This window comes from Doryrhamphus excisus, chromosome 14 (genome assembly GCF_030265055.1).
Source record: "Doryrhamphus excisus isolate RoL2022-K1 chromosome 14, RoL_Dexc_1.0, whole genome shotgun sequence".
Taxonomy (NCBI): domain Eukaryota; kingdom Metazoa; phylum Chordata; class Actinopteri; order Syngnathiformes; family Syngnathidae; genus Doryrhamphus; species Doryrhamphus excisus.
In genome coordinates this window covers 6,029,782-6,041,671 of record NC_080479.1, presented here as the reverse complement: position 1 = coordinate 6,041,671, position 11,890 = coordinate 6,029,782, and the positions used below count along the sequence as shown (strand labels likewise).

Sequence of the window (11,890 nt, the reverse complement as noted above, 5' to 3'; positions counted from 1 at the left end):
TAGTTGGGCCACTCTTATGCCAAGGTGGTGCTGGATATGACAATAAAAACAATACCTGCACTGCTCCAGTCTCCGGCAGGCCATGGAATCCGTGATAAGTCAAACACAGCCACAGTAGATCCAAATAACTTTGGTCTTGCTACAAGAGCCATCTGCTAAGGCTTTGAAGCTAACTTTACCAATCAAACTACTCTTTTTTCCGGCTTGGGGCCACAGAGTTAAAACAGGAGGAACGTACGTTAATCAGCTGTCAAAAGAATACCGCCGTTAATGGAAACTTCCGTTAACACGTCGTTAACATGGAGGAGTTCAAGTACCTCGAGGTCTTGTTCACCAGTGAGGGCAGGAGGGAACGTGTGATGGACAGGGGGATTGGTGCGGTGTCTGCAGGGATGCGACACTGGACACTCAGTCCTTGTGGTGATGTGGTCAAGTATGTTCCTACCCTCATCTACGGTCATGAGCAAAGGACAAGCGGTTTTCTCCCATATAGATCAGGTGAGAAGCACTGGCATTCAGGAGAAACTCTGCATTGAGAGGAACCGGATGAGGTTGCTCGGCCATCTGGTCAGGATGCCTGCCTGGGGAGGTGTTCAGGACACGTCCGATCGGGAGGAGGCCCAGGACACACTGAGAGACTATGTCTCTCAGCTGGCCTGGGGACGCCTCAGGATCCTCCAGGAGGATTTGGACAAAGTAGCTGAGGAGAGGGACGTCTGGGTTTGCTGCCCTGACAACCCCTCCATTGATGGATAAGTGATGGATGGGTATTTCTTGAATTCAAAAGTGTTACTTTTACACGAGGGCTTACCTAAACCAGCCCCAACCCTTCCCCACATTACAATACACACGATTCATGTGGTTGGATCAGGCCATAAATGTAGTAATAACTACAAGTAATAACTATAAGTAATAACTGTAAGTTTGATCAGAGATTTTTAATGATTGGTTGCTGACAGAAAAAGCAGAGAGCAGAAAATATTCATGATATTCTTTATACCTTTCACCAGTGAGCTTCTCAACCAAAGTGGGGCCACCTTCCTCCTCTTTCTCTTGATGTTAAAAATATATGAGAAAATATAACAACTCCAAGCACATTAGCGCTGCACGCACTAGTCTTTATCCGCCATTTGGCATTTTCTTCAGGAACAACACAACGCCTCGTGCTATAGTGGCTTCTTCCCCACCACACCTCCCCTAGTGGTCAGTGATAAAATGACAGTTAAAAGGTAGAACAGGAACATAAGCAGATAAATAAATGTCAAAGTAATAACGCTGCAGTTCAAATTCAGGCCAGAGGCTAGACATCGTCTGGGGTTGTTGGTTCAGGAGTTGTTGGAGGAGGAGTTGGTGAGGAGCTTGGAGGAGGAGTTGGTGAGGAGGTTGGAGGAGGAGTTGGTGGGGTTGTTGGGGGAGGAGTTGGTGGGGTTGTTGGGGGTGTTGTTGGGGGTTTAGTTGGGGGTTTAGTTGGCGGAGTGAGCACCTTAAAGATGATATAGTTGTCTTCAACCGCAAAGTAATAGGCAGGAATCGGATTGGGAAGCTTAAACTTGAGTATATCGCCTAGCTCTAAACATGTTACTTCAATATCAGTGGGTAATGTCTTGGGAGGCGGCGTGGGTGGTGTCGTGGGAGGCGGCGTGGGTGGTGTCGTGGGAGGTGTCGTGGGAGGCTCCGTGGGAGTTGGTGTGGGTGGTGTCGTGGGAGGCGTCGTGGGAGGCGGTGTGGGTGGTGTCGTGGGAGGTGTCGTGGGAGGCGGCGTGGGTGGTGTCGTGGGATTATCATCTGGAGTTGTAACAACAATTGCTTGAGTAGGCAGAGTCTTGGTTCCTGTTTGAAAGAAATGGAGTAAAATATCACGATATATCTTTCATCAATGTTAATAACAATTTGGAATTGTCCAATTCAAATAACAGTGAGACTGTAAAAGCACATCTGTTATGTTCTGTTGCATGAACTGGTGAATTGTCAATAGCAACTTTTCGGGAGAAGTGTATTCATGTGTACTGGTAGGCGGGTTGTCATTCTGCCGTGTGGATTTATTGCTGACTTAGTGCCGGGGTAGTTGAGGTAGTGAGGAGTTCATTGCACATGGCTTGGCCCATGTGGAGCAAAAGTGGACAAATTGCGCAATAGTCAACGGGTGTGTGCATCATTTGAGTGTTGGTTTTGGAAGTATATACAGCAGCCCAAAAAAGGCCAGCATTGTTAGTCCAGTGAACGGCGTCGTGCCAAGTGAACAACGTCTCCGGTCACCGACACGGTGGAGGCGGGTTTGAGCCACAGTGATATAGCCGGGCGTATGGGCTGTTCCCACGCTGCCATCAGAAACCCGCATGAACGCCACGACGCCACAGGCTCTGTTGACCATAGACTGTGCCCGGGGTGAGAGACAGTGACAACTCCCGCCCGGAAACACCAGGCAGGTGCCTCCACGCCGTTTTGAATGTTGGCACTTTGTGTTTGGCAGGTGACATTTTCTTTTGTTACCTTTTTCGTTTTGAAATTATCATTGAAACATTTTATATTTGTTTCTCTATGCCAATATCCCAAACAAATGATTCATATGAGGAAAATGCAGATTCGGGTTTCAAAATAAAAATGATGTTGAAAAATATGGCCTCAAAATTTCTATTGACTATTTCATACATGGCACTCTTAGAATCCACCTGAATTTATTTGTCTCATTTTAACTGGAAAAGTTAGCTCGAATACTACAGCGCATCAAATAAACTTGAATTTGACAGGTTTATTTGATCTGGAATTACATGAATAAAGGATGTGTGACATACAATATGAACTATGAAGAATAAAACATTGATGATTAAAGAAAAACTTGAACAAAAAAGGGTAAACGTCCCTCCTTTTTGACTTCTCGACAGTCCAGTGGGTAGATGAAGTATTTGTTGACTTGTGTGTGTTGGCCACCGTGGCTGAGGTCGCGCATGTGAAAGCTATCTCAGACTGACTGACTGACTACTTGCAAGCCTGTTGCCAGCTTTTATGTTCAAAGCTTAAATGAAATGCTTTGGAAGCAACTGGCGGGCCAAATGTGGCCCCCGGGCCGTAGTTTTCTCTAGAGTCTAGAGATGTGGGTAACAACAGCTGCCCCCCAGGGGTTGGTCCCAGGGTGATTTTTTTGAAAATGGCGCCCGTAATTCCTGGCAGTGCTCGTGTAGTTCTGGAGTCTGAGTATATAGTTTGATATTTCACGTGTTGTCGAGTGTTTGATGACTTACCTACGAGCAGAAATACAAGAATGAAAGTCTTGATCATCATTGCGTTGTCTTTGTGTCCTCTGATGTCCAAGATAAAGTCAGATGGCTTCCTGTAAGACAGGGAGAAGGAACATTGAATGGCATATAGAAAGTGATGATGTCCTGTTGGTTCGACTGACATCTCTCTCCTCCTGTTCATGTTTTGCTCTACCAGTGTGACGTTACATCATTGTGTGTCACTGAAACCCTTTGGTCCTCCAGGACTGAGCTGGCTGTCTCCACTGGAACTTCCGGTCAAGAAAAATGTTCCTGCTTTGGTGAGCAGGACATGGTTGGATGTCCAAACTTGGACTGGACTCAACTGTTCTGAGATCCATGAAAGGACATTTTCTCACCAACCCTCGTTAGTGCTTCCACGTGAAAATGCACCAAGCGCAAGTACAAGCACAGTCCCATTTGAAATAGGCCATGACGGACATCTGGTTTCATTGCTCTTTATTCTACAAGTCCAACAATGTCCAAAAGTGCCATGGTCCAGTGTGTCCATGATGACACACAATACACTTCCAAACACTCATCTTTACGCTGACAAAGAAAGGACTTACCACACTGAGCAAAGTCTGTTGATAGAACCCACACTGGAGGTTGACTTGACTCTCAGTGTTTCGGTCTCCGTCCTGGTCCAACTTTTATATGCTGCTTCAATAAAGGCGTCATCTCAGAGGACATAATTATTTAATTAGTACTTTTTGTTGTCTAATTGGTGTTAATGCCATGGTGCGTTCCTTACTACTAAAAGGGGAATCTTGCCATGCAGCATTTCCTAAAGTATTGCTTCATGAATGATTACATGTCTCACCGTGTTATTGTTGCACAATCTCATTAAACAGCCCAGTGGGTGTGACTGCTCTCAGTCTACTTTCTGATTTGATTTGTCAACATTTTATTGACTGACACTTGTGGAAAGTTTCTTGGAGAACATAGAATTAAGCCAACCACCGATGATGGGACTAAATGTCTGATGCTGAGATAACAAAGACATGCAGATGAAGCTTGGTCGGCTTCAAACACAAAATGGTAAGTAGAAATGACCCCGGAGTTGCTTATCCTTCAATTCACGTTTTAAAGGGGACCTGTGATGCTCTTCCCCCTTTCTGACCTATACGTGTAGTTAGAATGTTGTGTTCTGGTGTTAAAGCAGAAGTTTCCGATAATGAGGTTTGTACATTTGGAAGTGAGCCCTGAAAGACGTTTGGGATGGTTCTAAATGCTCAGTTTCAGAGGAGGTGTGTGTGATGGCACAGATGGGCGGGCTTACGTATATGGGCGTGGCTGTAGGACAGATACGCTCCCTTCCCTCCCCCAAGCTCCGCCCGCCACCCCCAAAAAAGAACTGCGTCTATGTTTATGGTGTTAGCAATATTCATTCATTCATTCATTTTCTACCGCTTATCCTCACGAGGGTCGCGGGGGGTGCTGGAGCCTATCCCAGCTGTCTTCGGGCGAGAGGCGGGGTACACCCTGGACTGGTGGCCAGCCAATGACAGGGCACATATAGACAAACAACCATTCACACTCACATTCATACCTATGGACAATTTGGAGTCGCCAATTAACCTAGCATGTGTTTGGAATGTGGGAGGAAACCGGAGTACCCGGAGAAAAGCCACGCATGCACGGGGAGAACATGCAAACTCCACACAGAGATGGCCGAGGGTGGAATTGAACCCTGGTCTCCTAGCTGTGGGGTCTGCGCGCTAACCACTAGACCGCCGTGCCACCTGTGTTAGCAATATCACCCAGGAAATGTTTCTTTGGGTTAAAGGGAAAGACGCCACCGTCAGACACAAGTGGTTGGAGTTCCTGATTCCCTACCAGCAAAAGAAATGCATTTTCATCTGTCAAGGGCATTTCACACTGGACTGTTTAGTGAACATGGGCCACTATGCAGCTGGACTAGCCCACAAACTTGCTAAAGGCCTACGCCTTCCCAACGTTACTTGGTAGGGTGGAAGGGTCAGAAGGGTCAGCAGTCAGTAGCAGTTTATCAGGGTCCTAACTGTCTTTATTTTGGGGAAGTCATGGAGCAGAAGGGCTTGTCTGTGTAGCATTATAGAGTGTGCATACAGGAAGGTGTTGCTAATAGCCTTTTCCCACCACAATCAGTGGCTCTACCCGAGTTTTTTAAACACTGATAATCCTGCAATAAACTTTTAATTACCACATTACACTTATTATACATTACAGATATTGAAGAAAACCTAACGCTAATATTCATTCATTCATTCATTTTATACCGCTTATCCTCACGAGGGTCGTGGGGGTGCTGGAGCCTATCCAAGCAGTCATTGGGTGAGAGGCGGGGTACACCCTGGACTGGTGGCCAGCCAATCACAGGGCACATATAGACAAACAACCATTCACACTCACATTCACTCATGCTAATATGCTAAAGCTATTTACCATTGAGACTCCAACTATTTTCCTGAGAAACTTGGGGCTGTCCAGTTTCTACTTTGGATCGGATCGGGGATGCCGGCAGCTCTGCTGAGGTAGCGAGAGCTGGCAACGTCCTCCAGGCTGGGCAGAGAGCAGCCAGTGATCTTCTGTGCCGTGTTGATCACTCAGGTTGTTCAGGTTGTTCCTCCTAAGCACCCTCAGGAAGTGGAGTCGCTGCTGGGCAGAGAGCTGCACGCCCAGGAATCTGATGGGAGTTGACCCTTTCCACACAGTCCCCCTGGATGTAAAGAGGGGCTGGGTCGGCTCTGCTCTTCCTAAAGTCCAGTATTAACTCTTTTGTTTTTGTGGTGTTCAGTGGCAGGTTGTTTGCTGAACTCCACGCTGTCAGTCTGTTGACTTCACCTCTGTAGTTCGACTCGTCCCCCCCTGAGATGAGCCCGACCACGGTGGTGTCATCCGCAAACTTTATGATGGAGATGAGTCGGAGAGCAGTCGTGCATGTAAAGAGTGAACAGGAGGGGGCTCAAGACACAACCAGGGGAACCAGTGCTGAGTGTGATGGTGGAGGAGAGGTAGGGGCCAAGTTTGACGGACTGAGGGCGCTCCATCAGGAAGTCTTCAATCCACTGGCAGATAGGGATGGAGATGCCAGATGGGACAGTTTCTGGACAAGGATCTCTGGTATGATGTGGTTGAAGGCTGAGCTGAAGTCCAGGAAGAGCATCCTCATGTAGCTTCCTAGGTCCTCCAGGAGTGCTATGGTTATAGCATCCGCATATAGCAACTGGTGGGGGTCCAGAGTGGGAGGCATGCAGACAGGTCCTGATGTGTTGTCAGACCAGACGCTCAAAGCACTCCATGACCACAGGTGTAAGTGCAACAGGCTCGTAGTCGTTAAGGCTCTCCACTGCTGACATTTTGGGGACAGGGATGATGGTGGAGGCTTTGAGGCAGGATGGTATGATGGCCTGTGACAGAGACAGGTTGAAAATGTAGGTGAAAACTCCTGCCAGTTGGTCAGCACACGCTTTGAGTACCTTGCCAGGTACACCATCAGGGCCAGCCGCCTTCCTGGGGTTCACAGACTTCAGCACACGTCTCACTTTGTGCTCTTGAAGTGTCAGTGTGATAGTGCTGGAAGATGTTGAGTAGGTGTAGTAGATGGTGAGTAGAGTGACTGCTGGGGGTCTGTCTGCCAGCGAGGCATCAGCCTCCGCACTCACCAGGATGCTGCTTCTGTAGTTGGTGATGTGATTTATTCCCTGCCACATCCTCCTGGGGTCATTTGCAGTGAAGTGGTCCTCTATTTTCCTCTTGTAGGCTGCTTTGGCCTCTCTGACGCCTCTTTTCAGGTCAGACCTGGCCACGCTGGCCCTGTCCCCTGATTTGAAGGCGGTGTTGCGGCTTTTGAATAGATGAATAGAATGATCAACTCAATAAAGTTGGGTTTGCAGCTAGCGGCACAACACCGGAAGTTCTCCTGCCCCCCCCCGTCAAAATATGGCTGTTTTCTAACGTATGTTTTGGATGCTTGTCACTATGGTGGCATCGTGTTTACGTGGTTATATGTAAGTAAGACATGACTTACTCTGTTCCGTGGCAACTTTGATGCCAAACCATGTCAATGAGTGATGTGTGTACAAAGATTGTATCATCCTAACTAGGAAAGAGAAGGGCTGAAATAAATACAGAACAGTTTTGATAACCTTTGCAAGACAAAGGGGTCAGACAACAACAGTATGCATGGCGGCCTGAGTGTGTGTGAATGTGTGCGAATGAGAGGGGCCCAAGTGGAAGAGTGAGGTTACAGCGAGAAGAGATACAGAAGGTGGATCATTTTAAGTACTTAGGGTCAACAGTCCAGAACAATGGAGATTGTGAAAAGGAGGTGAAGAAGTGTGTGCAGGCAGGATGGAACGGGTGGAGGAAAGGATCAGGTGTGATGTGTGATAGAGTTTCAGCTAAAATAGTATACAAAACTGTGGTGAGACCAGCCATGTTGTTTGGTCTAGAGACAGTGCCACTGAGGAAAAGACAGGAAGCAGAACTGGAGGTAGCAGAGATGAGGATGCTGAGGTTCTCATTGGGAGTGACCGGGATGGATAGGATCAGGAAGGTGTACGTACATCAGAGGGACATTACATGTTAGAGGCCTTGGAGATAAAGTCAGTTATCGGCCAGACTGAGATGGTTGGAGGAGGAGATAGTGAATATATTGGTAGAAGGATGCTGCCAGGTAGGAGGCGTAGAGGAAGACCAAAGAGGAGGTTTATGGATGTAGTGAAGGAGGACATGAGGGTAGTTGGTGAGAGAGAAACAGATGCAGAAGACAGGGTTGGATGGAGGAGATTGGCTTGCTGTGGCGACCCCTGAAGGGAAAAGCCCAAAGAGAAAGACGAAGAAGAACAGATACAGATCATGGTATAGCTCATCCCTTCAAGTTGAGTTAAAATCATCAGCCAAGTCCAGAACACTCTCAGAACAGGTGTTAAACATTGCAGTGTCATTGAAAGTAACAGAAAATTGTGACACTGTTAGGATGTTGAAGGTTCTTCTGTGGCGCCCTGGAACAGGGGGCTTCTCCACAGAACAGTGCAGTGAAATAATGAACAGCACTGGGAAGTGATCCGAAATGCGGATCCAGTATCTCCGGGATCGCGATACACAAGTCCAGCCCAAGCAGTTTTCTATTATAACACCTAAAAATGTATTCTGGTTCACTCTGTCAGTGTCTACGCTGTCTATTGGTATTGCACCCAAGTGTCACCAAATAGCATTCTTTTACTTTGACTTGGGTTTTATCAAAGCATTTTTCGTATATATTGTCATTTCACCTATGATTTTTCTTATTAATTCTACTATGGGGCTGCACGGCGGATGAGTGGTTGGTGCACAGACCTCACAGCTAGGAGACCAGGGTTCAATTCCACCCTCAGCCATCTTTGTGTGGAGTTTGCATGTTCTCCCCGTGCACGCGTGGGTTTTCTCCGGGTACTCCGGTTTCCTCCCACATTCCAAAAACATGTTTGGTTCATTGGCCACTCCAAATTGTCGAGTGAATGGTTGTTTGTCTATATGTGCCCTGTGATTGGCTGGCCACCAGTCCAGGGTGGACCCCGCCTCGATAGGCTCCAGCACCCCCGAAACCTTCGGAAAAGTGGCAGCATATGAATGAATGAATTCTACTATGAAGGGTGAGTGTGACAAAAAACACTTAGAAAAGTTGTGTATTGAAAAGAAGAATGAAATTCAGGTGCCGTTTTGGGAGACCTCCAGAGGAGTCCCGCCTCCGTCGGCCCGCTCACCATTCAGGCCGCCCTCCAGGGTGGCCCGGCCACCCCCACCGGCCTAGCCCTTTCCCCTGCATCTCGTGGGGGCCCTGCTGGCTCCGCAAGGCTTGTCGTCCCGGCCGACCTCCAGAGAGGTCTTGCCAGCAACCCAACTCCAGTCCTCCCACCTCCCTTCCCTTTTTGTTTGTGGACTCTTTTTGGACGTCTGGGATCCGTCCTTGAGGGGGTGGGGGGTTACTGTCACAATCTACACCGTTGCTTGTGTGACAGTCTTAGTTCCTACTCTCATGCTCTTATTTTGTACTATTTCCTGTGTTCCGTCACTTTCTCTCCTACACGCACCTGTTGGTAATTTGTTGATTTGTATTTAGTTCAGCCGGGTGCGTGTTCCCCATGTTGGTGCATTGACTTGTTGACGTGTTGTATGCCAGTGCTGCAATAGTTTTTTTTAAAATAAAGCTAAGCTTTTACCTGCACCTCTCTTTTACCTGTCCTCTCTGCATCCTGGGGTCGCATCGCAACACCGACATGCCGTACTGTGACACTTTCATTTGGGTCCAGGACCGCCCCATGTGTTGACGGACAGCCCATCGGATCCTTTGGCTCGGTGCAGGTGTCATTTTTTGGAGGACTAGCGCTTGACTTTATTCTCCGGTAATACTGAGGATCTTTCCAAAAAGTGGAATGACTGTCTTCCTGCGTCCAAGCTCAGCAGCAAAGGCATGCTGCCAGAGGCCTGGCTGATGGAGCTCCACCATCCCACCATGTTCAGGAAGAGAAAGCTTCTTAGCTTTAGCCATCAGGGGGCTGACCATTTGGAGCAGATTTTGACTTTTAGAGCCTGTGGTCTTAAATTTTTGATCAGGTGAAAAAACACATTTCACTATTATAATAATTTAAATTACAAGTTCCAAATGATTTTTTGGCTTGATTTCATTCGTTTCTGGTTTCTTTATTCAATGATGCTTTTTCCACTCTCTGACCTATAAATGTAGTTAGAAATACATGGCAGGAGCTCGGACTTTGCTACCGGAGTTTTGAAGCTTTTGTTGGGAAAATTCCCAACCATTACTTGTCAGCACCTCTGGGGGACTGTGACAACTTTGTCTTAATTCAGGACAAGCGAGGTCTGAACTCACCACATCAACGAACTGTAAGGAGCCGAGAGCCGTTACAAGGCTAGCCAGCTAGCATGGCTTGTGGCTGCTCCTACCATGACCTCCATAACATCATGGAATCTTTGTGGAGACTTCCCGGGCTGTAACAACGAGTGGTGAGAGACAATATTCGCTATAACAACAAACATTAAACACCAAAGACAGCCGTAAAGGCGAGCTTACGGGCGATGGCGTTGCCTAGCAACCACAACAATGCCTAGGTCCAAGGGGAAGGTTTCACCCACAAACTAGCATACCTGCCAGCTCAGGTACCTCGGATCGAGGTGTGAAATACAATGGACAACAATAGTTACACTCCCACCTTCCCTCACTTGTGAAAAAGACCCCGAGATACATAAACTCCTCCACCTGGGGCAAGACCTAATTCCCAATCCAGAGGGAGCGCTCCACCCTTTTCTGACTGAGAACCATGGCCTCTGATTTGGATGTTCTGAGTCTCATCCCAGAAGCTTCACACTCAGATGCAAACGGTCCCAGTAAACGCTGAAGGTCGCAGCCCAAAGAGGCCATCAGCACCACATCATCTGCAAACAGCAGAGATGAGATCCGAAGGCCCTGACTCCCTCAACACCTTGGCTGAGGCCAAAATTCACCGGAAACAGGCTCGATTTACAACTGGCAATGCGAACCAAACTCCTGCCTGTTTGTACAAGGACCGGATGGCACGTAGTAGCGCGTCCACCAATCCTGTACTCCTGGAGCACCCCCCAAAGGACGCAGCGAGGGACACGGTCGAATGCCTTTTCCAAGTCTACAAAGCACATGTAGATCAGTTGGGCAAACTCCCATGCACTCCCGCTGGAACCAGCTGATGCTGGGGCTTGCCTTAGGGGCACGGTTGGCGGTACCTCCCTTGGTCTGTCCTGGGTCATGGGCACCTCCGTGCCCTTGGGGGGGCATTCAGCGGGCTACGGGCAGTGGGGTCCATGCTGCTGGTGGCCTGAAGTCTGCGGTGGTGGCTTGGGGTTGCTGCGCTGTCGTGGCTGCTGCGGGGACCGGGCTGTGTGTTGGGATGGGGCCTGATCTCGCTCGTGGGGACGGGGGCCAGGGTGGCGTGTGGCGAGTGGGAGGCATGCGCCTCGGGGTCGGGCCTACTGGGGGGGTGATGCTCTCCCGGGCGTTTGGGTGTCTGCTACCACTGGTCTATATACTCTGCTGCATCGCTTTCCTTGTCTTTGCCCATCCCCGGTCTGTCTTCGGGGATGGTTCTTCGGTACGTGGGTGGTGCGCTGCTGCTTCTGGGGTTGGGTTGGGTCGGGCCTCCCGGTGGATATTGGGGTCCGTTGGTGGCCTAGCACTGGTCTTGACGCCTTGGCTCTGGTGCTTGGCCTCCCCATGGCTTGGAGTTGTGGCACTTCCTCTCTGGGGGTGCGCTGCCCGGTGGGTGTTGGCTGGCATGGTGGGTTGTCTTGCTGTTTGCCTGCATGCCCCCTCCGGTTGCTCATATGCAGGCCTCCCAGCCTCGGCCGCACCTTTGTCTGCCTCATTGCTATAGCCCCGACGACGGGGTCGGGGTGCTATCCCTTGGTGGTCCGTGTCTCCTTGGGCTTGGAAGCGGCGCCTCCGGCCGTGGGCAGGCTCCCTTCCAGTTGGCGGGGGCGCCCTTGTGCCCGCTGGTGTGTGGCCCTTGATGCCCTTCTGCCCTAGTGGGGTATGGTCTCCCACCGGTCTCGGGGGTGTGGCTCTCCTCCGGCCTGCCGCCCTGTTGCTGGTCGGGATTGCTCCTCCATGGCCTCTTGCCGGT

General features: G+C 49.2%; 1 protein-coding gene across 1 annotated transcript; it reads right to left on the bottom strand.

The window, feature by feature from the left end:
* Positions 1-990: 990 nt before the first annotated feature.
* LOC131101916 (spore coat protein SP85-like) lies at positions 991-3,865 on the bottom strand. Its single transcript, XM_058047323.1, has 3 exons — positions 3,824-3,865; positions 3,240-3,328; positions 991-1,830 (listed from the first exon to the last, which is right to left on the bottom strand). The coding sequence occupies exons 2-3, from the start codon at positions 3,277-3,279 to the stop codon at positions 1,301-1,303; spliced, it is 570 nt and encodes a 189-aa protein (XP_057903306.1). The 5' UTR covers positions 3,280-3,328; positions 3,824-3,865; the 3' UTR covers positions 991-1,300.
* Between the last annotated feature and the right edge of the window lie 8,025 nt (positions 3,866-11,890).

Bases quoted from the DNA above. Each gene is read 5' to 3' on its own strand.
- LOC131101916 (XM_058047323.1), bottom strand. From the start codon at position 3,279: ATGATGATCAAGACTTTCATTCTTGTATTTCTGCTCGTAG. The intron at 1,831-3,239 runs GTAAGTCATCAA...TCTTTCAAACAG, and splicing joins TCTTGTATTTCTGCTCGTAG to GAACCAAGACTCTGCCTACT.